Source organism: Mustela putorius, unplaced genomic scaffold (assembly GCF_011764305.1).
Source record: "Mustela putorius furo isolate JIRA1106 unplaced genomic scaffold, ASM1176430v1.1 tig00000580_pilon_pilon_pilon, whole genome shotgun sequence".
Lineage (NCBI taxonomy): Eukaryota > Metazoa > Chordata > Mammalia > Carnivora > Mustelidae > Mustela > Mustela putorius.
In genome coordinates, this window is record NW_025421423.1 from 14,681,793 (window position 1) to 14,709,106 (window position 27,314).

Below are 27,314 nucleotides of genomic sequence, written 5' to 3' on the forward strand. Positions count from 1 at the left end.
GAACACAAGCAGGGGGAGTGGGAGAGAAAGAAACTGGTTTCCCACTGAGCAGGGAGCCAGATGCAGAGCTCAGTCCAGGACCCTGGGATCATGACCAGAACCAAAGGCAGTTGCTTAACTGACTGAGCCACTCAGGCACCTCAAAGAATTTAATTTTCAAAACTTAGTACATATGTATGTATTTTTTAAATTTAGCTACAATTGACATATGGCGTTATATTCCTTCTAGATATACAACCAATATATGTATATATTACTAAATGATCACGACAGTAAGCTTAGTTAACATCCACCACCACCCATAAAGGTTTTCTTGCGATGAATTTTAAGATCTACTCTTTTAGCAACTTTCAAACCATAAGGTTTCGTTAATTGTAGTCACCATGCTGTACATTATATCCCTAGGACATTATTAACTTGTAACTGGAAGTTTGTACCTCTTGATCATCTTCACCCATTTTGCACACCCCCCATATTATACCATATTTAGAAGCTTTTCAAGACAGCTTAGCCTCTCTGACATCTCTCAAACATCAAACATTTCTTGCAACTCCCTCCTCTCTTGTCAACCCTGACTCATTATTCTTCTACCTTATTTTTTAAAGATTTTATTTATTTATTGGAGAGAGAGAGTGTGTACCCATGATCACGAGCAGGGGGAGGATCAAAGGGACAGGGAGACTCCTTACTTGAGCCCAAGAGTCAAAGTCGGGCTCCATCCCAGCACTCCCACCCCCTAGAGATCAAGACCCGAGCCAAAGTCGGACACTTCACTGACAGCCACTCAGGCACACCTTGTCTACCTTTCTAAAGGTTGCCTGATACCCTCATCATTTCCCCTGCCTATATCTTTATGTTCCTTATCAGCAAACCCTTCCTGTGAAGCACTTACTAATATATAGTTAAGGCATTGTGGGCCAGAGTTTCTGTAACAACTACTCAACTCTGGCATTATAAAATGAGAGCAGTCATGAATACTACAGAAACAAAGGAGCATGGTCATGTTCCAATAAAACTTTATTTAAAAAAACAGTGGGGTGATTCAGACTAAAGACCATAGTTTGCTGATCTCTGATCTAGAAGCTTCCTGAGACAGGGAGACTAGGAGACGAACACTGGGGACCTGTATGTCTAAACATTTCTGTAATCTCCAACTGAAATACCCAGGATGAGCAGGATAGAATTCCAGGTTGGAAATAACCACTCCTCATCATTTTGAAGGTATTTCTCAATTTCTTCTACCTTCCCCAGTGCCTTGTTTCCTTTAGCTCGGTTGGATCCACTAGCCTCCAGAGGTAGGGTTTTGCCTTGAGATTTTATTCACACTCACTGAACTATTTTACTTCATTAGTAACATTTTTTCATTTCTAAAAAATAAACTCCATTTGAAGAAATTGACCACGATGTTTTCCAATTTCCTGTACCCAAGGAATACTTTTTCTTAGAATTTGGTACCAGGAAAATGAATCTCAGGGAAACACTTATGCTGTCTTTTATGAGACAATAGGCACTAAGTAATCCATTGTGATTCATTTTTCATCTTGACTATTAGTGTCCAATTGCATTAAACTCTCATACCATATTCAATTCATTTGTATCCTCAGATGTTTAATAAAAGTGAATAAATGTGAGGGAACAGACAATAGCTATTTTGTTAGCTATTTCGGCACTCCAGACTGAAGGGAAAGAAACAGATTTTCTTTTAAATGAAAGAACAGCAACATCACACTGTATAATAATATATATCTAGATGGGAAATAGATCAGTGCAGCCATCTTTACGAAATATAACCTGCCATTTGGTGCATTTGTTCTCACCCATCAGTATTTGCAATAAATCACCCAAATCCTACCCCTACCATGTCCTGGATCTTTTTTACTTTGTCACCATTTAGACCACCATCACCGTCCCACCTGGATGATTGCACAACATCCTAACAAAACTAGTCTTTTTTTGCCTCCATTTTTCTCTCTCCAATCTTTTCTCCATCCCAAAGCCACAACAACTAAAAAAAAAAAAAAAAAAAAAAAAAAAAAAAAAAAAAAAAAAGCCACTTATTTGATTAAGTATTCCTTACCATGCTTGGTCTGAGTAGAGATCCCACCACATTGCTTACAAGTGAAACTAATTGATCTGTGGTTTTTTCTTTCTTTACTGATGTGCAATCCACAGTTCTTTACCCCGATGGTTGAATTTAATCAAATGTTACAGTTTGGTCACAGTTCCAAGAAGGAGTCATTTTTTTTTCTTGGAAATTTACTCATATGTAGCATGTCACTTACTTACAGAATATTTCAACTAGTGTAGTGGTGTCCAAGGTTCACCCACAATGAGTTGTGGAGAGGAAGGTCCTAAAATTTGTATTCAAATGAAGAATGCCCCATGATTCTAAGGTGCATACAGTATGAGAGCCACTAGAGTTTCTCTAACTTGCCCAGTTAAACTTAAGAGCCAATTTTATTTCATGTCCCTCTGCTTTCTCCAGCTTCTCGATGTCCGATTTTCAGCTTGACAAGAAGAGGCGGGTAGAGGGGCGCCTGGGTGGCTCAGTGGGTTAAGCCGCTGCCTTCGGCTCAGGTCATGATCTCAGGGTCCTGGGATCGAGTCCTGCGTCGGGGCTCTCTGCTCAGCGGGGAGCCTGCTTCCTCCCCTCTCTCTCTGCCTGCCTCTCTGCCTACTTGTGATCTCTCTCTGTCAAATAAATAAATAAAAATCTTAAAAAAAAAAAAAAGAGGTGGGTAGAGGAGAAGAATATGTACTCAGACCTGGGACTGGGATAGCTTCTTTTTTTTTTTTTTTAACATTTTATTTATTTATTTGACAGAGAGAGATCACAAGTAGGCATAGAGGCAGGCAGAGAGAGAGAGGAGGAAGCAGGCTCCCCGCTGAGCAGAGAGCCCGACGGGGCACTCGATCCCAGGACCCTGAGCGGAAAGAGCGGCCCAACCCACTGAGCCACCCAGGTGCCCGGGATAGCTTCTTTTTGACTGTGAGAGTTTCTTCAGCTTGGCTTGCTGCCTGTGAGACGAACCCAGTGGTTCATTTAGTTGAGTTTGCTCTGTCTTTTTAAAGACTCGGGGTCTTTCAAGCTAGAATGTTTTTCTCTCCCAACTCCACCCCTCCAAAAGTCATCTTGTTATTAGAACCTTCCAAACAATCCTTCTGCAGTCCCCTAGCCCTTTCTGCTATGCCCCCAGGAATCCAGGCAAGTGCCCATTCATAAATTCAACAAATCTACTGAACCCTACTATGCACCAGGTACTGCTATGAGGCTTGGAGATTGTGTCTCATGGAACAAACCAGATAAAAATCCTTACTCTTGTGGAATTGATATTCTAGTGAAAAAGAGAGACAATAAAACAAAACAAGACAGACAATAGGAAACAAATAAGAAAATTGTGTGTTAGAAGAAGAAACGGGAGTGGGGAGGGGTGGCGTTCCAATTTTAGCAGTGTGGTGGAAGAGCTTCATTGAGAAGGTATTAAGGGGTGGAAGAGTGAGCCATAGGGCTACCTACTGGAGAAGCACGCAGCCAGAAATGCCAGGCAGGTTGGAAGAAGAGGGAGATCAAGGAGACCTTTGTGACTGGAGCAGGGAATTCTATGAAGAGATCAAGGAGGTCATGGGTGATCAGATTCTATCAAGCTTTTTAAGCCACTAAAATTTGGGTTTTCACTCTGAGTGGAATGAGAAGCCTTTGCAGGATTTTAAGCAGAGAAGGGGCATACTCTGTTTCACGTTTTTAACCATCTCTCTGGCTGTAGTGTAAAGAATTGACAAGATCAGAAAAGTGCGTTCAATAGGCTATTGCAATAATCCAGGGGAGGCATGATGGTGTTTTGCAGCATGGTGGCAGGTGTAAAAATCATAAAATTAGTATTCGTTTAAATGCAACTTGCGGCATTGACTATGGCTTACATTGAATGCATCACTAATCTGCTTCTGCAGTGGGTTTTCCCTGCCTGGATTTCAGGGAAAGGTAAAGAGAGGAAGGAGGAGGGATGGTTTGACGTTACCAAGGAGACCGAGCATCATGAATCTGAAAACCTGAGATGGTTCCAGGCCTTTAGGCCTCTGGCGCAGCAATAATTCTGTGGCCGAGCCCACCAGTCGTTTCCCAATGACCATGCGCAACAGGCCAGGTGGGAGCCTATGGAAAACACAGGACTTTCGCAAAGCGGGACAAACGCATTCCGGGAATCGTAGTTCTGCGCCTTTACGCAGGCGCAGTGGCCCCTCGCCGGCTTGCGCGCGCAGGTCCTGCAGGACCAGTTTCTAGAAGCTCATTGCGGTGGCGTTGGTCCTGACTGCGAGTGCTGATGCAGGTAGCGGTTGTCCCAGGCCCCTGATTTCCCGGCCGCGGCCAGCTCGCCGGCTCCGAGGATGCACCCGGGGCGGGGTGGGTGGAGCGTGGGTGGGGAGCCGAGCGACCTCTCCGTGCACTCCCGATGCCGCAGCTTCGGGGGGGACGTGGGCACTGTCCTGAATGACGGAGCTTTTCTCCATCCCTTCCCTGCACCTGCGGTCCTAAAACTTGGGTACGCTGACATTTTGGGCGGGAAAATTCCTTGAGGTGTGTGCGTAGGGAAGGGGGCCATGCGGTGACTGCAGGCTTTTTAGCAGCATCCCTGGCTGTACCCGCTAGGTAGGTATCAGTAGCGCTCCTCCTTTCCAGTGGTGATGACCAAAATGTCTTCAGCGCCCTCCCTTTGAGAACTTCTTTCTGCCTGCGCCACGTTTTCGCGGAGCCTCTGTTGTAGGCCCCCTGGAGACCGAGACGAGTGTCTTCGTCACCGCACAGCCCCAGGTGCGGTGCAGCGCGGTGCAGGTACTCGGTTGGCGCTTAATATTTGGCGGGGGAGTAAGTGACGTCATGCATACGTGTGTGCCGGGCTGTGCTCGGAGGTGGGTATTGACTGGTGTAATGGTTGCAACAGGGGGAGAGAGCGCTTCCACCTGCCGCATTATAGCGCATTTTGCTCAGGCTGAATTGTCATTTCCTGGGGGTTATCTGAGGGTGGGGACCCTGCCTGATCTGTCCACGCGTGTCCCCGTAGTGTCCTGATAGCCAGTTATTTGCAGAATGAAAGAACGCATGTAATGCAGGATGGGCTCAGTGCAGAAGAGCACTTGGGGATTAGAGGAGGCTTTGTGCAAGAGGTGACTGTTGGAAGGAGTCAAGTTTTAACGGATGAGTGAAAGTTTGGTACGAGAGGGAAAGAAGGCAGCTTCCAAGGAGAGGGAATGGCTGGGTGCAAAGGATGGTGGGTGTGTGGGAACGGGGACATTGTTCTTTCTGGCCGCAGCGTCCATCGGGCAGCTAGAGCTCAAGAGGTGAGGTCTTCAGGGCAGGGTGTCTGATCTTCGTGGGGGGCCTCTGCATTTGAATTTTACCTTGGGACGGATGAGGGGTGATAGGACCCAGGTTTGCATATTAGAAGGCATCCATAGGCTATAGTGTGGTACTGGACTGAAGAAAGCTGTGTATGGGTAGTTTAAGTAGGATAGAATGGAGAGGCCCTTAGGAAATAAAACTGCCAGAATTTGGTTATTGGTTTTGTGAGAAATTTGAGAGGTGAATAGGAAATCAGGCTTGTGAGTTGAGCACCTGGTGGGAAAATGGGAGGCCGTTCACCACAGCAGTTCAGGAGATGTTGAGTAAATTTGTGACTGGATTCTCTTGTAGCAGTGAGCCTTTTCTCATGTGTTTTGCTTATGAGGAGTGTTTAGTCTGAAGAAATTGTTTTCTTGGAGGGTATCTTTTTTTTTTTTTTTAAGATTTTATTTATTCTTTTGACAGAGATCACAAGTAGGTAGAGAGGCAGACAGAGAGAGAGGAAGGGAAGCAGGCTCCCTGCTGAGCAGAGCCACCCCCCCCCCATGCTGGGCTCAATCCCAGGGCCCAGAGATCACGACCTGAGCTAAAGGCAGAGGCTTTAACCCACTGAGCCTCCCAGGAGCCCCAGAGGGTATCTTTAATTAGCATTCAATAACTCCTCTGCTTCTCACCTAGACCTTTGATGGAGCAGCTGGGCAGGGCTGTTCTAGGCCTTCTGTGTGTGTCTGCATACATCTGAACCAAACCAGGAGCAATGTTTTATAGGAGTAATAATTTGTTTTACTCACTGTCTTCTGTTTTTTGACAGTTTCTGCAAGACTAAGCTGAACCCTTGGAACCCTTGATATTTCGCTGTCTATAGTGCCTGTTGGTGGACTGTACTGACCATTCAACTAGAGTCTAAAGGAAATTGGATTCCTGCTGCTGACCCACAGTGCAAGCTGTAGTATCCTTGAATAAGATGACAGCCATCTCCCCAGACCCTCAGACCCTGGCCTCAAGTGAACCAAGCAAGGTCCTAAGAATGGAGAGTCCGGGGGATCAAGAAGCTATCCTGAGAGGAGACAGTAAAGACCCAGAGACTTTCAGACAGAGATTCAGGTGGTTTTGTTACTCAGAAGTGGCTGGACCCAGAAAAGCCCTAAATCAGCTCTGGGATCTCTGCATTCAGTGGCTGAGACCAGACATCCACACGAAAGAACAGATTTTAGAGCTTTTGGTGTTTGAGCAATTCCTGACAGTTTTGCCTGGGGAGATCAGGATTTGGGTAAAGTCCCAACATCCTGAGAGTAGTGAGGAAGTGGTGACCCTGATAGAGGATTTGACCCAAACGCTTGAAGAAAAGGAAGGTGAGATTTATAGATGGTGGGAGGAAGCGGGTGCGACCTCCTCGAGGTGTGAAAGTGAACTCCCCCAGAGAAAGCAGTTGATTGCTGAGTCTCAGTTTGGGAGTGGGACTGGCTCTGAATCAGTCCTGTCTTTTACTCTGTAATCTTGGGCAAGCTACATAACCTCTTGGAACCTTCATTTTTTTTTTTTTAAATCTGTGGAAAGGGATTCCCATCTGCTTAGTCTTTTATGAGGGCTTATATGTGATAAGGTATAATACTAATTTCTTTCCTTTCAGCCTTAAGTAAAAGGGAATCTTAGAACATGGGAGCGAAGGAGATGACTTGCACACGTTTGGAGTCAGAGGCACACTGTCCAGGGCAGGTCTCAACTCCTGCCTCCCAAGTGTGCGGAGCATGTTTCTAGATTGGGGCGCCTGCCGTCTGCAGCAATGGAAATGCATTGTGCACTGTTCGGGCTTCACATTAAGCATCTGAAATGTGACCAGGGCAAATAAGGAATTGAATCTTAAATTTAAACAGCCATGTGTGCTGGGCAACATCCGGGCAGGAGCCGCTGACCAACATTAAAATTCCATTATTATACACATACCAATGTATAAACTATAAACTGAATCGTAACATAGCATCATAAAATATTGGTAGACTTTGGGGTGGATAGCCCTGTGAGGGCATGGGGTCCAGGTTTTATAAAATCCCTTTAATATGCTGCCCATGTCCCCAGTATGTGTATCAGATGAACTACCGTAAAGCTCTCAGTACATATGTGGGACAGTTTGCATTCTACCAAGAGTTCCTGGATAGGGAAATGGCATTTACCTCCGTAGAGTTCAACTGTGGTCATGCAGCTAATTGGTATGTTCATCCTTGGGGTTGCCTGACCTCTGACTTATCTGTCATGGCAACACGGTGCTTCTCCAAAATTAGAGCCTCTCAGCGGAAGCCCTTAGCAATAAAGAAGCTTGTGAATTTATTGCTGTAGCATTCTGTTAGAACAGTTCCCTTAAGAGTCCCTTCTTTGTAATTCTGATTCTTAATTCCTTTCGATTATCTAATCAATAAGCTAAAATTCTTTTCATAAGAAAGTAAAGCGTGATTTAAAAAATACTTAACCCTTATCAGAAGAAGAGCTCTTGACATCTCAGGGTATGTAATGTATTTAGTTGATATGTTCAGGTTCCTGATTTCCATCTTTAGGCGTCTGCTGGCAACCCCGGGAGAGGAGTGTGTTCCTGAGACCAGTTTGGTGCTTTCATTCAAGAAGCAGGGCATTGCCTCTGCAAGGCATTGTGCTAGGAGTATGAAGAAAACCAAATTAACACATAAAATGAATATGCTGCTTTACCTTAATACAGCCTACGACTATTTTTCAAATAACTATTATGCAAATAAAACACATTTAAGCTGTAGGCGTGTGGATTGAATGAAACCCGATTATTGTGAGCTTAGCGATCGAAGGCTGTTTTATGGAATAGGGGGAAAAGCTGGGATTTTAGAAAAGAGCGTGTATGTGGCTTTTATCTCTGTTTTAGTAGGAGTGGGAGAAACTTTCTTCTGACCTTTTTCTGCAGAGAAGTATGTGTAAGAATTTCTAGTCTGAGCAATGTGTTTGAAAGACTAGAGTGTCCTTTCCCCCCTTCCTAGATCCGATCTCTCAAGAGTCTGTTATTTCCCAAGAGGAGAATCCTGAAGAAAATAAAATGGTTTCTGTTCTTCCAAGTACTGAGTCCCGGGTAAGCTTCCTTTCACTGGTTTTCTTTTCTTTTTTTTTTTAAAGATATTATTTATTTACTTGACAGAGATCACAAGTAGGCAGAGAGAGAGAGAGGAGGAAGCAGGCTCCCTGCCGAGCAGAGAGCCCGATGTGGGACTCGATCCTGGGACCCCGAGATCATGACCCAAGCCGAAGGCAGCGGCTCAACCCACTGAGCCACCCAGGCGCCCCACTGGTTTTCATTCTTAAGTGAATACTTACTGAGCTCCTACAGAGTGGTATAAAGATATTAGAATCAAGAAAACAGTTTCCTTCACATTCTTCAAACTCATTCTTTTTTTTTTTTTTTTAAGATTTTATTTATTTATTTGACAGACAGAGATCACAAGTAGGCAGAGAGGCAGGCAGAGAGAGAGGGGGAAGCAGGCTCCCTGCTGAGCAGAGAGCCCAATGCGGGGCTCGATCCCAGGACCCTGAGATCATGACCTGAGCCGAAGGCAAAGGCTTAACCCACTGAGCCACCCAGGCACCCTGTTCAAACTCATTGAGTGCTGTTTTATTTGAGTTACAAGGATTTGTCACAAGTCTGACTCTAAGAAAAGCAACAAAAAAAAGTTGACTAAAATTCTAGTTATTCTTGATAAAATTGGTCAAGTGGAAATAGAATTATATTTCCTTAATGCAATTAAAAAAAGTCTCCAGGGGCGCCTGGGTGGCTCAGTGGGTTAAGCCGCTGCCTTCAGCTCAGGTCATGATCTCAGGGTCCTGGGATCGAGTCCCGCATCAGGCTCTGCTCAGCAGGGAGCCTGCTTCCTTCTCTCTCTCTCTCTGCCTGCCTCTCAGTGTACTTGTAATTTCTCTCTGTCAAATAAATAAATAAAATCTTTTAAAAAAAATAAAAATAAAAAAAAATTTAAAAAGTCTCCAGCTGAACGGTATTGGAAAATAAAAAGCAGCTCTCACAATGCCTGTAAAAAGATAAGAATGTCTAATCATGCTGTTGTTAGTAGTTTTTTATATTCTAACCAAAGGAGTAAGATAAGAAGGGAATGAGGTAAATATTGGTATGAAAAAGACAAATGTGTGTTATTTGCAGATAACATGGTCTATTTGGAAAACCTCTAACAGGTATTAAAACTCATAATAATTGAGAAAAGTGGCTAGTTACAAATCAATTAGAATAATTTGCCATGGTTACAAATCACTTAGAAAATAATTATTTTTGTTAAGATTTTATTTATTTGAGAGAGAGTACATATGAGCACACACATGCATGAGCAGAGGGGAGAGAGAAGAATGCTCCTCACTGAGCAGGGAACCCGGATCCAGCACTGGGATCATGACCTGAACCAAAGGCAGACGCTTAACTAACTAAGCCACCCAGGCACCCTGAAAGAAAAAATTCTTACTCACAGTAGTAATCGATACTGCTATAGTAGATTGATAATGGCTGCCCAAAATGTGCCCAATTCCTAACCCCTAGAACCTGTGAGTGTTAATCCAATGCAAAAAGACTGTATTTTGTGTGTTCAGAAGGAATCCATGACGATCAAGGATGTGGTTGTGAGCTTTTCCAGAGGAGAGTGGAGGAGGCTGGAGCCTTTTCAGAAGGAACTCTATAAGGAAGTGCTGCTGGAGAACTTTAGGAGCCTAGAGTTTGTGGGTAAAGATATCTGTTTATGATGTAATATATAAGCTGTATATCTTTTTGTCTACTATCACTGAAAGATAAGTGCTATTAACTGTATTGGCTGGGTATGCAGGGTTGATACGACTAATCCTAAAAATGATTTCTGAAAATGTACTTTACTGCAATGTTTTCTCTAAAAAAACATTGAACTGGAAATGTTGAGTATCACTATGCTATCATCAAAACATACCTTCCCCAGTTCCTCCTGATTTTCCAGGAAATATGTCTGTACTTGACAGCATCTTCTCTTTCCTGGAGAACCTGAGGCTGTGTATAAATGTTGGAACATCTTTGCCCTGTGCAGAAACAGTCATTTTTTATTCTTTTCTCTATGAGCAGGCTTTCCAGTTTCCAAATTAGATTTGATTTCCCAGTTTAAGTGGGTTGAACTGCCATGGCTGCTGGAAAAAGAAATCTCAAAAGGCTCCAGACCAGGTGAGTCGATGAAAAGCAAAGAAATTAAAAGAGTTGCTTAGCCAAGTCATTTGTGAAGAGCCTTTGAAATGTATTGGGTAGGTTAGATGCTAAAATAGACGGTGATTAGAATAGACCACTTGCCTTCCTGGGGTATTCATTTTATTGGAGAGACCATTCATTTAGGTCCTCTGAGAAGTAGATGCCAAGACGTGATTGGCTATGCCAGGGACTTACTGGGGAGAATTGCAGTGAAGGAAAACGGGGAGACCGGTGAGAGCATAAGGTGAGTGTAACACCTGTGAATGAGAGAGGGAGGGTGGGAAGACTGGGTAGGAAGTGTCTTAGGTTGATGTGCCGTGTTTTGTTTTTTAAAGATTAATTTGAGAGTGGGAGAGCATGAGGGCAGAGGGAGAGGGAGAAGCAGACTCCCCACTGAGCAGGGAGCCTGACATGGGGCTCGATCCCAGGACCCTGGGATCATGACCTGAGCCGAAGGCAGAGGCTTAACCAACTGAGCCACCCAGGCACCTCATGGGCCATTTAATAAAGTTTTGGCAAGGCCAAAGAAGAGTTCACCAGCCGGAGTCACCTTTCTGGAGTCCTGTGTCTCTCTGGGCCTGCCTGTGTCCCTGCTGTACTTGCCATTGATTGGGAGCAGCTATGGGAAAGTGGCTTTGGTGTCGAATCAGCAGCCATGGGGGCTGAGTAACTCCGCAGAGTTGGAGATCTGAGCAGTGCATTTCTGGGTGCGCCTTAATATGGATATCAAACCACACAGTATTAGTGATGGGATGAATGGGGAACACAGGAACAATGGCTTACTTAACGTTTAAGTTGAGTCTTGAAGGAGAAGGAGGAATTCATCCAGTGGACAGCCTGGAGAGTATAATCTCATTTTTGTTAAAAGAAAAAAATATTTATATGCATGTATATATCTAAATATATAAATATAATTTAATTTTTTTAAAATATGTAAATATAGATAGTTTTTTTTAATGTCTGGAGAACATTCCTGTTAATTGTGGTTATCTCTGGGGGATTACATTTTTTCTTCATCCTTCTCTTACCTTAAAATTTAACAATAAATAGTCTAAGTTTATAGTTAAAAAGTAAGTTATTGCTTATATATCAGTACATTATTTTTTAAGAGAAAACCAATAATTTTACTTAGCTCTATTTCATCTTAACCAAAGTCAGACTATTGGTTGTTTTCAGTATATGTACCCAAATAAAGGATATTATTTTTTAATATAAATGGTATAAATGTGCCCCCCTTCCCCCAGAAGCATTATGTAGATGTACAACTTGTTTAAAAAGTTAACTTACAACAGATAGAAGAAAACACATAGACAAAGCAGAGTCGATAACTATAATTTAATAAAATACTTAAGCAAATCAGTAAGGAATGCTGAGTCTGTTAAAAAAAAATGGGGGAAGAACTTGAGCAAATAGCTGACAAAATTAAAAATAACTGACAACACTAAATTTTAAATTGCTGCAAATTTGAAAAAAAGTTCCAAGTCATTGATCAGTGATGAAATATACATTTAAAGCAATAGTACTGAGACACCTGAGTAGCTTAGTTGGTTAAACTTCCAACTCTTTGTTTCAATTCAGGTCATGATCTCTGGGATGTGAGATCGAGCCCCGCATCAAACCTCTTATTCAGTGTTAAGTCTGCTTGAGTTTCTTTTACCCTCTCCTTCTACTCCTCTCCTCTGCTGTCTCTCTTTTTAAAATAAATCTTATAAAAAATGCACAGAATTTTTAATAATAGTTAACTTCTGGGGAATAGAATTTTGTGCTTTATAGTTAACTCTTTAAAAAACAGGTTTTTTTGAAAGTGATGGTGTGACCTCATGATTAAGAGCCAAGTTGAATGATGTTCAAAGTTCTGAAGAGAGTGTAATTAGAGTATGATATTGGAGAAATCTGTGGGGATTGTGGGACTTGAACCTGAGGCCCTGGGTATTTCTGTTCAGGAAGGTGCCACGGGACTGCACTTGAAGACAAAGACTGAAAGAATAGGACTGAAATACCGTAGTGTGGGAGGGACAGTGGGTGGATGCCCACTTAGAGTGTATCCCTAAGGTTGACTGTTGTAACCTTTGAAAGTTTGGCATTGGCAGTGCTGCATGTCTGTGATGGGATTACCATTTTTCTGTAAATTCAGTGCTGTTCGGCTGCTTTGAGAAGCATTGGGTTAGGGATCAAAAGTATGGGCTTTGGTGTCAGAATATATGAAAAATCTGGCTCTGTTGCTTACAACACATGTGACTTGAGGCACGCTACTTGCTCTTACTCTTCCTCTGTGTGTGTAGTTGTCACATCCACAAAACAGGGCTAATGTCAGCACCTACTTTATAAAATTTTTGTGAAGATTAAGGGAAATACAAGTAGAGTGCTTGATACAGGGGGCTGGCCTTTACTAAGCATTCAATAAATGTTTGTGCTGTCGTCATTATTTAGAAAGAAAATAGATTAGCTCTAAAGAGAATGAGTTTGAGCCTATTACAGAAATTTGAAATGAGGGTGAGAACATGCATCTTTATTCTAACTATAAAGCACAAACTTTTCATTTTCCCCAATATTTTTCTTAACCCCTATATTTACCTGGTTTCTCTATATTATTTTTTCCTTCTCTGTGTCCTAAGATTCTGAAAACCATCCAAGGTCATATTCATAATGTTTATAGACACTCCTACCTCTTTCCCTATCTCAGTCCCAAAAAGGACAGCTTCCTTTATTGCAAATGGGAGACGTTCTATTTGTTATTTCTTTTAGAGTGTGAACCTAGAGGTGAATTGAAGGAATCCTTTCGAAATCAAGATGTTCTAGAAGAATCAACTTTAGATAAAATAATAGAAAGATGCCTAATGGGTGGTAATTATGGCCTGATGGGAGAGTCCCGGAAACGTAGCAGTAAGGAATATTCTCAAATGGCAGGCACACAAAAGAAAACTCATGGGAGAGGCAGTAAGGGTGAGGAGTTTGACCCAGAAAAGAGCCCCTTTGGAAGTAATTTCAAGCATACCTCAGAAATAATTAAACATCTGAGAGTCTACTTAAGGAAGAAGTCTCGGAGGTATAATGAATGCAAGAAACCCTTCAGTTTTCATTCAGACCTTATTCTGAACCGCAAAGAACACGCTGGAGAGAAGCCACGGAAATGTAACGAAGGCAGGAAAGTCTTAGGTCACTCTTCATCCCTAAGCGAACATCAGAAACATCAGAAAATGCATTTTGGCGCGAAGACCCAGAAGTGCAGTAATTGTGGGGTAACGTTTACGCGGAACTCATCCCTTAAGAGAAAAAACTCCCCTTTGTGTGAAAAATGTTGGAGAAATTTAAATCAAGATGCAACCTTAGATAAAGATGAGGGAGCAGAGGTAGGAGAGAAGACCCATAAATGTAGCAAATGTGGAAAAGCCTTCGGCTATAGTGCCTCACTGACCAAACATAGGAGGATTCACACAGGGGAGAAACCCTACATGTGCAATGAATGTGGAAAAGCTTTCAGTGACAGTTCATCCCTCACACCACACCACAGAACCCACAGCGGAGAGAAACCCTACAAATGTGATGATTGTGGAAAAGCTTTCACCCTGAGTGCCCACCTCATCAAACATCAGAGAGTTCATACCGGAGAAAAACCCTATAAATGTAAAGAATGCGGGAGACCCTTCAGTGACAGTTCCTCTCTTATTCAGCATCAGCGAATTCATACTGGAGAGAAACCCTACACGTGTAACAACTGTGGAAAATCCTTCAGTCACAGCTCATCCCTTTCCAAACATCAGAGGATTCATACTGGAGAGAAGCCCTATAAATGCGGTGAATGTGGAAAAGCCTTTAGACAGAATTCTTGCCTTACGCGACATCAGAGGATCCACACTGGAGAAAAACCCTATTTGTGTAATGACTGCGGGATGACTTTCAGCCATTTTACGTCCGTCATTTATCATCAGCGACTTCATTCAGGAGAAAAGCCCTACAAGTGTAACCAGTGTGAGAAAGCCTTCCCTACCCATTCACTCCTCAGTCGCCATCAGAGAATTCATACTGGCGTAAAGCCGTATAAATGTAAGGAATGTGGGAAATCTTTCAGTCAGAGTTCATCTCTCAACGAGCATCATCGGATTCATACCGGAGAGAAGCCCTATGAATGTAATTACTGTGGAGCGACCTTCAGCCGGAGCTCAATCCTTGTGGAACACCTAAAAATCCACACTGGAAGGAGAGAATATGAATGTAACGAATGTGAAAAGACATTTAAGAGTAACTCAGGCCTCATCAGACATCGGGGATTTCATTCTGGAGAGTAATTCTTGAAATACAGTAAGGTGGTTGGGGGGGGTGGAGTCTCATCAAATTGTCCCTTATTAAAAACCCAGGGTGGAAACGACCACCACATTGATCAGTAGCTACAACTTGAATGGGTTGGCAGCTGGGAAAAACACTTTTTGCCATTCACCACTCTTCTTTGGTAGATCGTAAGTAGGGTTGGTAAAGTTAGTAAAGTAGAGTTGGTAAACGGATGAAAAGTGAAGAAAGGGTGAGATGCGCAATGATTCCGAAAGATCAAATGCAGATTTAAAAAGCAAGAGGAGTGCACGAGACCCACTGATGAATCTCTTTTTTCTTCAAGAGATTTCCCTCTTCTAGCAAGAACTGGTCTCGAGTCATAACCTAGGTTCTGGGTTCTGTCCCAGTTTGCCAACCAGCTCACTGCATAACCTTGGACCCATCATTTGACCTTTCTAAATTTGGGTTTTCTTCACTGGTGGCAGGAGGGGGTGGGTCTCACAATTTCTAAGTTTACCTCCGGTCCTCTCTGAAGCTGTGGGAATAAGCTTCGCAAGTTTCTGTAGTAGAAAAGCACTTATTTAAGATTCTGAACTGAGAATGTGGTATACTCTTCAAATGCCAGATGCTGGAATCCCTAGAATATCAACAGGAACGAGTCGGCAGAGCTCACACGGTGTGTCTTCAGGGAATGTTTTTATTGGACAAAGTACCCCAACCTGTTTTTCCCTCTGGGCTTTGACTGAGGGGATTAGGAATCTAGAGGGCAAACATCGGAGCCATCTCAGCCATGAGAGTACCGGTCCTAGGAAAATGGGTTGGGGGCTGGGGAGGGGGCGGTGGGGAAGGAAACGGGTGTTGAAAACAGAGCTATTCTGGATGGATTATCTTTTGTGAAAGAAAATTCTATTTTTTTAAAAGTCTGTTTATCCTAAGTACAGCCCCCCTATAATCAGAGTGCAAACATGGTGTGTGGCAAAGGTCACAAGCTAAGATTGAGCCGTTTGAGGTTTTGGTTGATCTGTATGGTAAGATGTGTGTGTGTGTGTAGGTGGGTGGATGGGTGGAACTTGTTGTCACCATTTAAAATTTAAAAATTAGGAGATTTCATACCAAAAAATTAAAGGCTTGCCTTGAAAAATTATAAGGGCTGTTAACCCTGACCCATACTTCAGTGGAGTAGTCCGCTGGTTTGGGGTAGCAGCTGCTGCCTTTACACAGGGAATCTACTCTTCTACCAGCCAAGTTCTCCGATTTATAGGACTTGACTTGCCCTGACTATAGAAATTTGATACTATGGTCCCCTGCCATCTAGAGAATATTTATCCTAAAGTCTAAAGAGACTCCCCCGATAGTAAAATACAGTGGAAGAATATAGAAGTCCCACAAAACAACTTCTCAGTTAAGTGCTTTGTTGTGAAATTAGACTTGAAGAGAGAGCAGTTATTAGTGGATTATTTCTTGTGACGAATCTCATTGGTGGAGTGTGAATAACCATTTCTGACTGAAAGAGGAACTAAAACCCTGAGTCGGGTGTAGGAGGTCTCAAGTCCTAGGGTTCTGGAGGCGCCCTTCTGATTCAGCGATGGTACCAAGAAGTGCATAAAGTTGAAATCTGAGGTTGCTCCCTAATAAAGGAGAACGAAAACAGAAAACTTGGCTTGTGGAAGTGAAGAGATCCTGAATGCTGATGGAGACTCAGCAATATTTGCTGCGATTTAATGGGTATAGGTTTGCGATACTACCTCTGGATAATGCTTTTGGTTTCTTCCTTATACCCCCACTCCCTGTCCCCCCCCCCCAAAGGCCTGTAGTTCAGATACTGCTGTATGCTATGTTGGTCTGCATAATTGTCACTAAATGGACCTACCAGAGACATTCTAGCCATGAAAAGAAAATGGCTTATGAGGATCATTCACCTGGGCTTAAGTTTTTTTCCAAACATACATAAACCCTGATTTTTTTTTAAAGATACAATTTATAGAGAAATATGTAAAGTTCTTGAGACGAGGCTTCTTCCAGGATGTTCACTAGTTACAGCCTCCAACATTCATAAGAGGAGGTTTTATACCAGTACCAGCTGGGTATCTGGAACATAGAGGTTCTTTTTTATTCCTTTCTTTTTTTTTTTTTTAAGCAAGTTTTTAGGGGTGGAAATTACATACAAAGGTCATTTCAAGTGTACAATCGGTGAGTTTTGGCAGACTCACTGAATTGTACAATCATCACCACAGTCCATTTTTAGAACATTTTATAAACTCAGTAAGATCCCTCAGCCCCGTTTACAGTTAACCCCCATTCCCACACTTAGCCTCAGGCAATCACTCTGTCCCTGTCGAGTTGCCTTTTCTGGACATTTTATACAAATAGGATCATATGTGGTCTTGTGTTTTTCATTAATGTATTTTCTAAGTTCATGTTGTAGCACATCGGGTCTTTATTTTTATGGTTAAATGAGACCCTATTTTATGGGCATACCATATTTTGTCCATTCACCAGTTGAAGGACTTTTGGGTTGTTTACAGTTTTTGGCTGTTCATAATAATGCTGCTTTGAACATTGATGTGTAAGTCTTTCTGTAGACATATTTTCATTGTTCTTAGGTAGATGCCTGAGTGGCTGGCTCACAGGGTTTTGTTTAACTTCCTAGGATATTGCCAAATTGTTTTGTAGGTGAGTACATGATTTTTCGTTCTGAGCAGCGCTGAATGACCCCTACAGTCAGAGAAGATAGATCTTAAAATCTGAACAAACCCCACTGATCGTGAAATGCAGGAAGAGAACGTAAAAAGTCATACAGAGTAACTTTTCAATTTTGTTTGTGAAATTAGACCTCAGAGGAATAGAGTATGCAGGGACTAGTGGATTATTTCTTAAGAATTTCATTGTCAAGGTCTGAATAATAATTTCTAAATGAAAAGGAAACTAAAGCCCTGAGTCAGTCAGGTTTCTGTACATCCTCACTGACTCTTGTGGTATTGTCTGCCTTTTTCATTATAGCTGTCCTAAGGGTTGAAATGCTATCTCTTTGTGGTTTTAATTTACATTTCCCTGATGGCTAATGATGTTGAGAATCTTTTCATGTACTCAATAGCTATTCATTTATCTTCTTCAGCAAAATGTTTATTCAAGGTTTTTTCCATTTAAAGAGTTAGGTCTATTGAGCTGTCATATTTTATATTCTACGTGAAAGTCCTTTCTCCAGTATGGAGAAATACTAGCCGTGGAGAGCTGCCTCAAACTCTACTGCATGATATTTATAAAAAGCTTGTTTTTAATAACTACTTATCTATAATTGCCTAAAGGATAGTCGATGCGGGCCATCATCTTAAGTACTTAAATTTATTTTTTATGTCCTATCAGATAATCAAGAGATTTTTAAACTTCTTTTGATCTCTTATCAAATTGTTCTTATTAACAAAATTAGCAGTATTTATTAATACTATTAAAACCAGTATTTAACTTAATGCTGTTTAGGTACATTGACAGGTATTAAAATCAGCCCTTTAACATATTCTGTCTACTTTAAAATGAAGACCTTGTTTTTCACAGTGTTTCTTCTTAATGAGTTTCCACTGAAGAAACTACTGTCAGGTTACAGGACAGGATAAAGCTTCGCCTGTCAGTGATTCTTTTTTTTTTATTTACTTACTTTTGAATTGGTTTTTAACATGGCGAAATACAGATAACCTAAAATGGACCAGTTTAACCCTTTTTGGGAGTATGACTCAGTGGCATTAAGTATATTCGTGTTGTTGTGCAATCATCACCCCTGTCCATCTCCAGAAGTTGTCTGTCATCCCAAACTGAAGCTCATGAAACAGTAATCCCTCATTCTGTCCTGCCCCCAGCCCCTGGGGGCCACTATTCTGCTTTGTGTCTCTCTGAATTTTGAATATTTTAGGTCCCTCCTATAAATGGGATTATTGAATATTTGTCCTTCTGTGTCTGGCTTCTTTCATTTAGCAAAATGTTTTTAAGGTTCATGTTGTAGCAGGTGTCAGAATTTTCATTCTTTTCAAGATTGAACAACATTCCGTCCTATGTATATACCACATTTTGTTCATTCATCCATCAACGAACATCTGGGTCATTTCCACCATTTTGACTACGTTAGTGATGTAAAATAGCAGAGTCCCTGTTTTCAGTTCTTCAAAGATGTCGGTGTCATCTAGAACAGAGACTCTTCCCGAAGGTTTTTGGTTCACTTTCCTGAGATCCAACAGAGGAATCACTGTCTATGGGTGTCCTAGCCTTAGGAAATGTATTTCTTGTAAGACCTGGAAGTTGAAATCAGTCCTTGATGCAGGCACTGCAGAGAGGATAATGTGTCCGCAGTGACAAAAACCACAACCATGTGCATCTTCCATCATGGGTGACCAGGTCCATTACTATGAGCAGTAATATTTTGAAAAAAGAAAAAAATTTTTTTAAACATTTTATTTATTTATTTGACAGAGAGAGACCACAAGTAGGCGGAGAGGCAGGCAGAGAGAGAGAGGGGGAAGCAGGCTCCCTGCTGAGCAGAGAGCCCAATGCGGGACTCGATCCCAGGACCCTGAGATCATGACGTGAGCCGAAGGCAGCGGCTTAACCCACTGAGCCACCCAGGCACCCCGAAAAAAGAAATTTTTTAAAGATTTTATTTTTTTATTTACAGACAGAGATCACAAGTAGGCAGAGAGGCAGGCAGAGAGCGGGGTGGGGGTGGGGAAGCAGGCTCTTTGCTGAGCAGAGAGCCTGATGCAGGCCATGATCCCAGGACCTTGGAATCATGACCTGAGCTGAAGGCAGAGGCTTAACCCACTGAGCCACGCAGGCACCCCAAGCAGGAATATTTTGAAAGGGATTTTTTTTTGGAGCAGTAGGTCTCAATAGTGGGCTTATAAAATTCGGTACAAACCATGTTGTAAATAGTTGTGTTGCCATCTGGGTCTTGTTCCCTGTATAGCGCACAGGCAGAGAAGATTTAGCATAATTCTTGAGGGCCCTAGGATTTTCAGAATGGCAAATAAGCATTGGTTGCAACTTAAAGTCACCAGCTGCTTTAGTTCCAAACAAGAGAGTTAGGCACTGACTTCTCTGTGGTTAGGAAAGTCCTAGATGGCGTTTTCTTATAAGGCTGTTTGGTCTGCACTGAGAATCTCTTGTTTGGTTGTAGCCACCTTCATTAATGAGCTAGATCTTCTGGATAACTTGCTGCAGCTTCTTTATCTCTGTCAGCCTTTATAGAATTCAGGAAAGTTAGGGCCTTGCTCAGGATTAGGCTTTGGCTTGAGAGAATGTTGGGATTGGTTTGATCTTCTCTCCAGATCACTCAGACTTTCTTCCTATCACCGAGAAGAGTGTTTTGCTTTTTGATCATTCATGTGTTCATTGGAGTTGCTCTTTTAATCTCCTTCAGAAACCTTCCCTTTGTGTTCACAGCTTGGCTAACTGATGGAAGAGGCCTAGCTTTTGGCTGGTCAACTTTCGATATGCCTTCCTTATGAAGCTTAACTATTTCTGTTTTGTTTTGTTTTGTTTTTTTTAATTTAAAGTGAGAAATGTGTGACTCTTCCTTTCGTTTGAACCCTTAGAGGCCATTGTAGTGTTATTAATTGGCCTCATTTTGGTACTGTTGTGTCTTCGGGAAGTCAGGAGGTCCAAGGAGAGGGAGAAAGACCCAGGGATGGTGGGTCCATGGAGCAGTCAGAACATGCAGTCAAGTTTACTCTTATCAGTCAAGTTCACTGTCTTATGTGGGTGTGGTTCGTGATGCCCCAAAACAATATAGTAGTCATATCTAAAAGCAGAGATGGTAGTAATAATTGCAAAGTTTGAAATACTGTGAGAATTCCCAAAATGTGACACATAAAGTGAGCAAATGCTGTTGGGAAAATGGTGCCAGTAGAATTGCTCAATTCTAGTTCAAGGTTGCCGCAAACCTTCAATTGGTGTTAAAAAACAAAAACAAACCACACATGATATCTGTGAAGCACAATAATATAATGCATCTGTTCATTTCTGGAAATGCTACAAACATTCATTAATGCTTAGTATATGCGATGCACTTTAAGAGATGAGATGAATAGCAAATGTTCTCCGCCCTGTAGAAATCCAGTGGGGTGGGTAAGACTGATGAGTTTTGGAGGGGTGGGTACGGTGCAGGTCAGAGTAGGATTGCAACTAACAGCTCTAGCGGGCTGTGTGCAGCACTAAAAATGAAATGTAAGCCTAGCGGGTGGGAGCCCACAGGAGAGTGACTCTGACACTTGGGGGTAGGAGGCCGTTGCACCCCATGTTGCCACAGTTGAGGCCCGGCGTCATAAAGACCTTTCTTCCCAACCCTTTTGAGAAGTTTGTGTTTTATTACCAAGCCAGTGAGGAACCACTGCATGTTCTTCCTGTGTGTGTGTATTACCTGATAGTCTTCTATTTTTGTTGTTTCTTATTTTGTGTTTTCCTCAGAATTGTTTCTCTGAGGTGCAACTGCTTGATGAAAATGGAGATGCATTTTAAGATTCTGAAAATGTACTGTCAAGTTGTCTGTAAAATACAGCATATTTCATAGGGTCTCTCCTTTATATGGAACTATGGACGTCTATAAAGGTCTGACCTAAGGAAGTTTTTCCCCAAACCAGGGCGCTTGTGAGGTGTCTCTCCTGAGTCAATCTGGTGTTTAGGAAGTTGAAAATTACTATTTTCTACCCTCAGAGCATCGGTTAGATCTTTGCTGGACTCTTACAGGTTCCAAGGTCAAGATTCTTCCAGTTGGAGTCCTCAAGGGCCTCTCCTTACAGAGGGGTTCTGAAAATCTACAAGCTTTGCCAAATCTATCAGTAGCTCTTCTGGGGTTTTTGCCATTGGTATTCAAGATGTTTATAGCCTTTTTGTAAAATGGAACCAAGGAGAGCATTCCCCTCTAAAGTAGTAATTCATGGATGCCTAGTCTCTCCTCCCACCCCCCGCTTTGAAGAATTGTCTTCATTTTCTCACTTCATCTGCCAGCCTCATCAGAACCTTCCTTTTGCTCTTGCATCTTTTTTTTTTTTTTTTAATTAAAAAAATTTTTTTTTCTGCTCTTGCATCTTTAAGACCGTTGGTTTAAAGGTTCTGTTTGGGAAGCCTGGCCTCTGGGCTTCCCAAGCTACATTTTCTGTTGATTTGTTTTATTCCTTCAAATGGGCCTTACTTTTCTCTTTCTTCATACTTCTTGTGAATCTTTTGTTGTTGAAAACTCAACATTTGAATCTTCTAGTTAAGTAGCTCTGGAAATTAGGCTTTCCCTCTTTTCAGAGTTTTAGGTGATTGTTTTAGGATGTCTCTATGCTGGGGATCAGTCTGTGGTGCATGCTTAAATTTTTCTGGCTGTATTTCCCTGGGTAGAGACTGTGGTTTTCTAAGTTTTCCATATGTGATTTTCTTTTCAATGTCTAGAAAAACCAGGTGCTGTCCACAAGGACCTTGGAAGCTCTATTACCCAGTGGAGGTTGGAAGAGTGGTGGCTGGATTCTGTGAAGGCTCTTCCTTCGTGATCAGAAACAGCCACCCACAACGCAGAACCCAGAACTCCAGTATTTAGAGGCAAAGATTTTTATTGCCTACTCTGGTTCCAGCAAGACAAACTATGGGTGTGGATTTCATCTCTTGGGCTGGCCAGAAGAGTCTGGGTGACTCCTAATGTCCCGAAGGCTACTTCCACCTCTCATCATTTCAGTTTACTAGTCAGGGTTTTCCCTGAGAGCTGTAAGTTTTCAAATAGACATCATGTATTCCAGAGTAATCACTAGATACTTTCTTCTGGTACAGTTGTCTAGGTGGCAAGTTGGATTTTTGGTGCTTCCTACTCTACCATCTTCCATGATATCACTTCCTCCACATCTTTGATCTTTATCTTGCTTTCTGGAAAAATTTTTCAGCTTTACCCTCCAACTCTGCTACTAAATGTTTTGAATGTTTTGTTGCTGTTGTCACATTTATAATTCTAAGTGCATTTAGATTGTTTTGTTTTTGTTTTTGTTTTGTTTTGTTTTTTTGGATAATCTGTTTTTTCACTGGTAAACTTTTTTTTCCCTCCGAAGATACTAATACAGTGTCTTTCCATGTTATTCTGCTGCCTGCATTATCTGTCTTTCCTCTGGGTTGTTTTTAACCTGTTTTCTCTCTTTCACAATGGAGGCTTTTCTCAAATTTCCTCAGATTTCTAGGAATCTTTGTTCACATTTAAGAAGAGGGTTCTAAAAGCTGACTGGAAGGTGTTTTAATTACTACAGCACTGTCCAAGAGGAGCATAATGTGAGCCACATACGTAATTTCAGATTTTCTGGTAGCTACTTTTAAAAAGCAAAGCAGATGAAGTTAACAATATATTTCATTTTACCCAATAGAGGCATAATATTATTTCAACATATTTTAACCGGTGTAAAACTTACTGATGAGATATTTTATATTTCTTTCTGCATTGTCTTCAAAACCCAGTGTATAGTTTATAAACATTGCAGCACATTTTAATTCATACACTAAATTTTCATCTGAATTACTTGATCCATTTTTAGATTTGTAAAACTTAGCATTGAAAAGTGGATTCACATAGTTCTTGCAAACATATCTTGTTCTAAATATATTTAAAATTTTTGATAACTGCATCAAGTATCAGAAGAATAACTGATATTTGCATCCACATTGACAAAACTGTTCATCTTTTTATTGGAAGAATTGATTTGACTTTGAACCAAAAGCATTTCAAATTACATTTGAAAACTGTATTTGTTCAGGTAAATTCAACTCAGTATTATCATCATCAAATTTGGCATAAGGCATTACATAAAATGGAAACAAAACTGAACTTATTCATATCAACAAACCAGTCTTTACATTTGTCTTTTTTTTTTTTTGCAGCTAACTTGCATAAAGCACTATCAATTACATTTAAAATTTGCATATTGACCCAATGTTAGAAAAATGTGTACAGTTGTCATTTTTAAATTTGTATTATGAAATGTTTCTTAATGTTTTTTTTTTTAAGATTTTATTTATTTATTTGACAGAGAGAAATCACAAGTAGATGGAGAGGCAGGCAGAGAGAGAGAGAGGGAAGCAGGCTCCCCGCCGAGCAGAGAGCCCGATGCGGGCCTCGATCCCAGGACCCTGAGATCATGACCCGAGCCGAAGGTAGCGGCTTAACCCACTGAGCCACCCAGGCGCCCCTAAATGTTTCTTAATGTTTAATTTAGTTTATTATTAGTTAATTTGGTTTTAACTAAATTATTTTAACTAAATTTTTCCCCTAAGTAGGTAAAATTTTTCCTGTCATAAGGAACTTCAAATTCAGCTTATTCGTGCACAGTGTTATGTTAAGGAGAATTATCATACTGACACTTTTTGTCCTTGATTATATGGCAAGCATTCCTTTCATTTTAAGAAAACCTTGAATTGGAATGCCTAGTACAGGAAGTCTTTGTAAAAATTCTCTTATGACTCAACCAAGGAACATTAATAAAAACACAGATCATTAAAAACATTACTGATTCCATAACCTGGCAATGATTATTTTATAGCACTTGCACATATATATTGAAGAATTTTAACATCTGTATTCATGACCCATTAGAGTTTGCTTTGGAAAACAACATAAATATTTTCAGTAGTTATCAGACAGTGGAACAAAGCAATGAGGGAAACAACATTCTCTTGCTTTAAAATTCCAGTACTTTTGATCTTTTGATTTAACATAGCTGGAAGTCTCATTCTTACGATAGAAACTAATTTTTCTATGTCTAGCTGAAATTCTTTGACAGGTGAAAAAAAATGTCAAAAATAAAACCTGTCACAAGTTTGAGTTTCTAGGCAATGAATTGACATTTCTTCATAAATTTGGATGTTCTTTGAGACAAAATGTACCAAAATTTTCAACAATTCACTGTCTTACATCACATGACTCATCTAAAGCTAAAAGTAAATACTTGCAACTCTTAAAATTATGAAACAATCTTTGATAGTATTAGAAACTTCTTGTATCCTATGATCAGTATTGTTTAGAGGGTTAATTGAAGATCTCAACTTTTGTAAATGTCTTTTTAAGTCTTATAATTTTCTAACTAAATTATCATAACTGAAATAATCATTCCTTTTTACCATCTTTCCAGTGAAGATTTTGTGTTTGTGTGTGTGTGTGTGTGTGTGTGTTCAAGAATTCAAGTATTGTATAGCTGGCCAACTTTACAAGCTAAAAATCCTGTTAAAAAGTGTTTAAATTTTTTTGATGGGAATTGCTCATTTCATGTGACTAATTTCATGGATTTTTTTTTTCTGTTAGAATACTTATTGAACTCACTAGATTGTTGCTAGAAATGACAAATACTAGCTGTTGTCTTAAATATTGTCTACTCTATTTAACACTTTTGTATACAACAAGCAGCTTTTTCATTTCACTGTGCCTGCAGTAAATTGCAATCGCTATTCCTCGTTAAATGTGCACTAGACCCTCTTCCCCTTTTCTCTTTACTAGTTGCAGTACTCGCTTCTGCAGTACACTGAATTCTGCCTCAGTATTATGCCTTCATTTAAAATTTAAATGTTTTCCCGTATTTTTTTAATCTAGAAAATGATTAAAATTAAAATAGTGCGTATCTCAGTTGATGATTCTGATTTGCATAAGTATCACTGTAACTTGTGCTGTCTGCCTTGGTATACTTGAACTTGTGCTAGCCACATAAAATATCCAAGTAAACACATCGTGATGTTATTCCAGTGCATAGAAGAAAATCATCTGAACCGAATCAATCTGTCGATACTGCCTAGATTGGTGAAGTGTTTATCTGTAATCCTAGAACTAATGCACGTTCCTGTCTAAGCATTACAGTACAACATCCTATGCGATGCAACAGTTAAAGTGAATTGTAGTTCTACGAAAACAATAAAGTTGTGTTTAATGGGAAGACATTGACTCTGCTTCGGTTTTTTCAGTCTCAGAATGTGGCAGTGTTCATTACCATGGTTCTCAGTAGATTTATGTGGCTGCCATAATGGACAATACAGGGTCGGAGTAAGCAGTGCTAGCCAGGGAGCCAAGAGATCCAAGTGGTTTAACTGAATAACAGTTCATTTCCCAGGAAGGCTTCCTGCATTTTGTTGCCTTCCAACATTTTGTAGCTATGCCATTGGGAGGCCCCAGAGGCAAAGAAATCAAGAACGGGAGCATTATACATTTATATATACATATTTAAACACTAACCTGGAAGCAGCTTAGAACCATGGGTTCTGGGGCTCCTGTGGTTGGTTAGGCATCTGCCTTTAGCTCAGGTAATGATCTCAGGGTCCTGGGATGAGCCCCATATCAGACTCCCTACTCAGTGGGAAGTCTGCTTCTCCCTCTCCCCCGGCTGCTTTCTTGCTTGCATGCTGTCCCTCAAATGAATAACATTTTTAAAGAAATCAATCGAAAGGAACCATGGGTCTCCACTGGGTGCCAAGATGTCCCAGGTCACTGTAGAGAACTCATAGGGATTTCCCAGGATATTTTACATTTTAGGGAAACACAGCTATCGCTATTGGGCATAGCACCAACTACTATTGTCCGGACCTTTTTAGCAAATGGGGCAGTTAGGTATTTCTTACCTAATTGTGCCTAAGGGCACTGTGAAATGCTGGCTGTGGTGCTAAGAATGCTCTAACCCGGAAACTGGGAACAAGTGGCTTAGAAATCTCTTCTGTTCTTTTGCATTGGCCAGAAATCAGTCACATGACACCTCACCGCAGAGGAAGCTGGGAAATTGTCTCCCCCTCATTGTGAGCACATGGACTGCTCCAGCTACAACCTGTCCTGATCACTATGTCCTTTCGTTAACCCCCCACACAGTACCTACCTTCTTTTCCTAAGGGAGGCAATCCAAAGTCTGTTGATGAATGTTTCCACCTGCAAGTCCAGGGTCTCTGGGTTAGAAGCTTGAGTACATGGGAGCGGCAGGTCAATTTGTGGGCTTCACAGAAGGATGATTGGGTGTTCACTTAGTTTTTGCCTTGGGGACTCCCACATGTCAGTGTCTGTCAGTCATCCTTGAAGCAGTGTAATTTCTCAGGAAGGATCTATTGGTTTCTAGAGAGGGAGCTAATCTTCCAGGGTTTATACACCTGGCTATTGCAGGCTAGGTGGAAGAAAGCAGCCTTGTGGGATGGGAGTTGAAGTCCACTCACACCCCCACCTTAGACTTCCACTTAATCTGTTTTTAGCCTGACATCTCATTTCCACCTTCTTCCAGGGCCAAGGGACCCTAGTTAAAAGCCTTTCAGATTCCACTTGGTAACAGTTCATACTTCAGTTTTCTCTGGGGGGTTATGGATAGATAAACGCCAGGCAAGCTAGGAGTGGTACTGTGGGCTTGAACTACTCCTCTTCCCTTCTCTTCTCTCTTTCTCCCTCCCTCCTTTCCTTCCTTTCTAAGATTTTATTTATTTGAGAGAGAGAGAGAGAGAGAGAACACAAGCAGGGGGAGGGGAAGGGGCAGAGGGAAAAGCAGGCTC

The 27,314-nt window shown here is 41.3% G+C and overlaps 1 protein-coding gene across 1 annotated transcript; it reads left to right on the top strand.

Moving 5' to 3' along the window:
- Positions 1 to 4,238: 4,238 nt before the first annotated feature.
- ZNF483 (zinc finger protein 483) lies at positions 4,239 to 19,284 on the top strand. Its single transcript, XM_004747799.3, has 6 exons — positions 4,239 to 4,325; positions 6,147 to 6,687; positions 8,332 to 8,420; positions 9,935 to 10,064; positions 10,431 to 10,526; positions 13,293 to 19,284. Exons 2-6 carry the CDS (start codon positions 6,300 to 6,302, stop codon positions 14,831 to 14,833), a joined length of 2,244 nt encoding a protein of 747 aa, XP_004747856.1. The 5' UTR covers positions 4,239 to 4,325; positions 6,147 to 6,299; the 3' UTR covers positions 14,834 to 19,284.
- Positions 19,285 to 27,314: the final 8,030 nt, after the last annotated feature.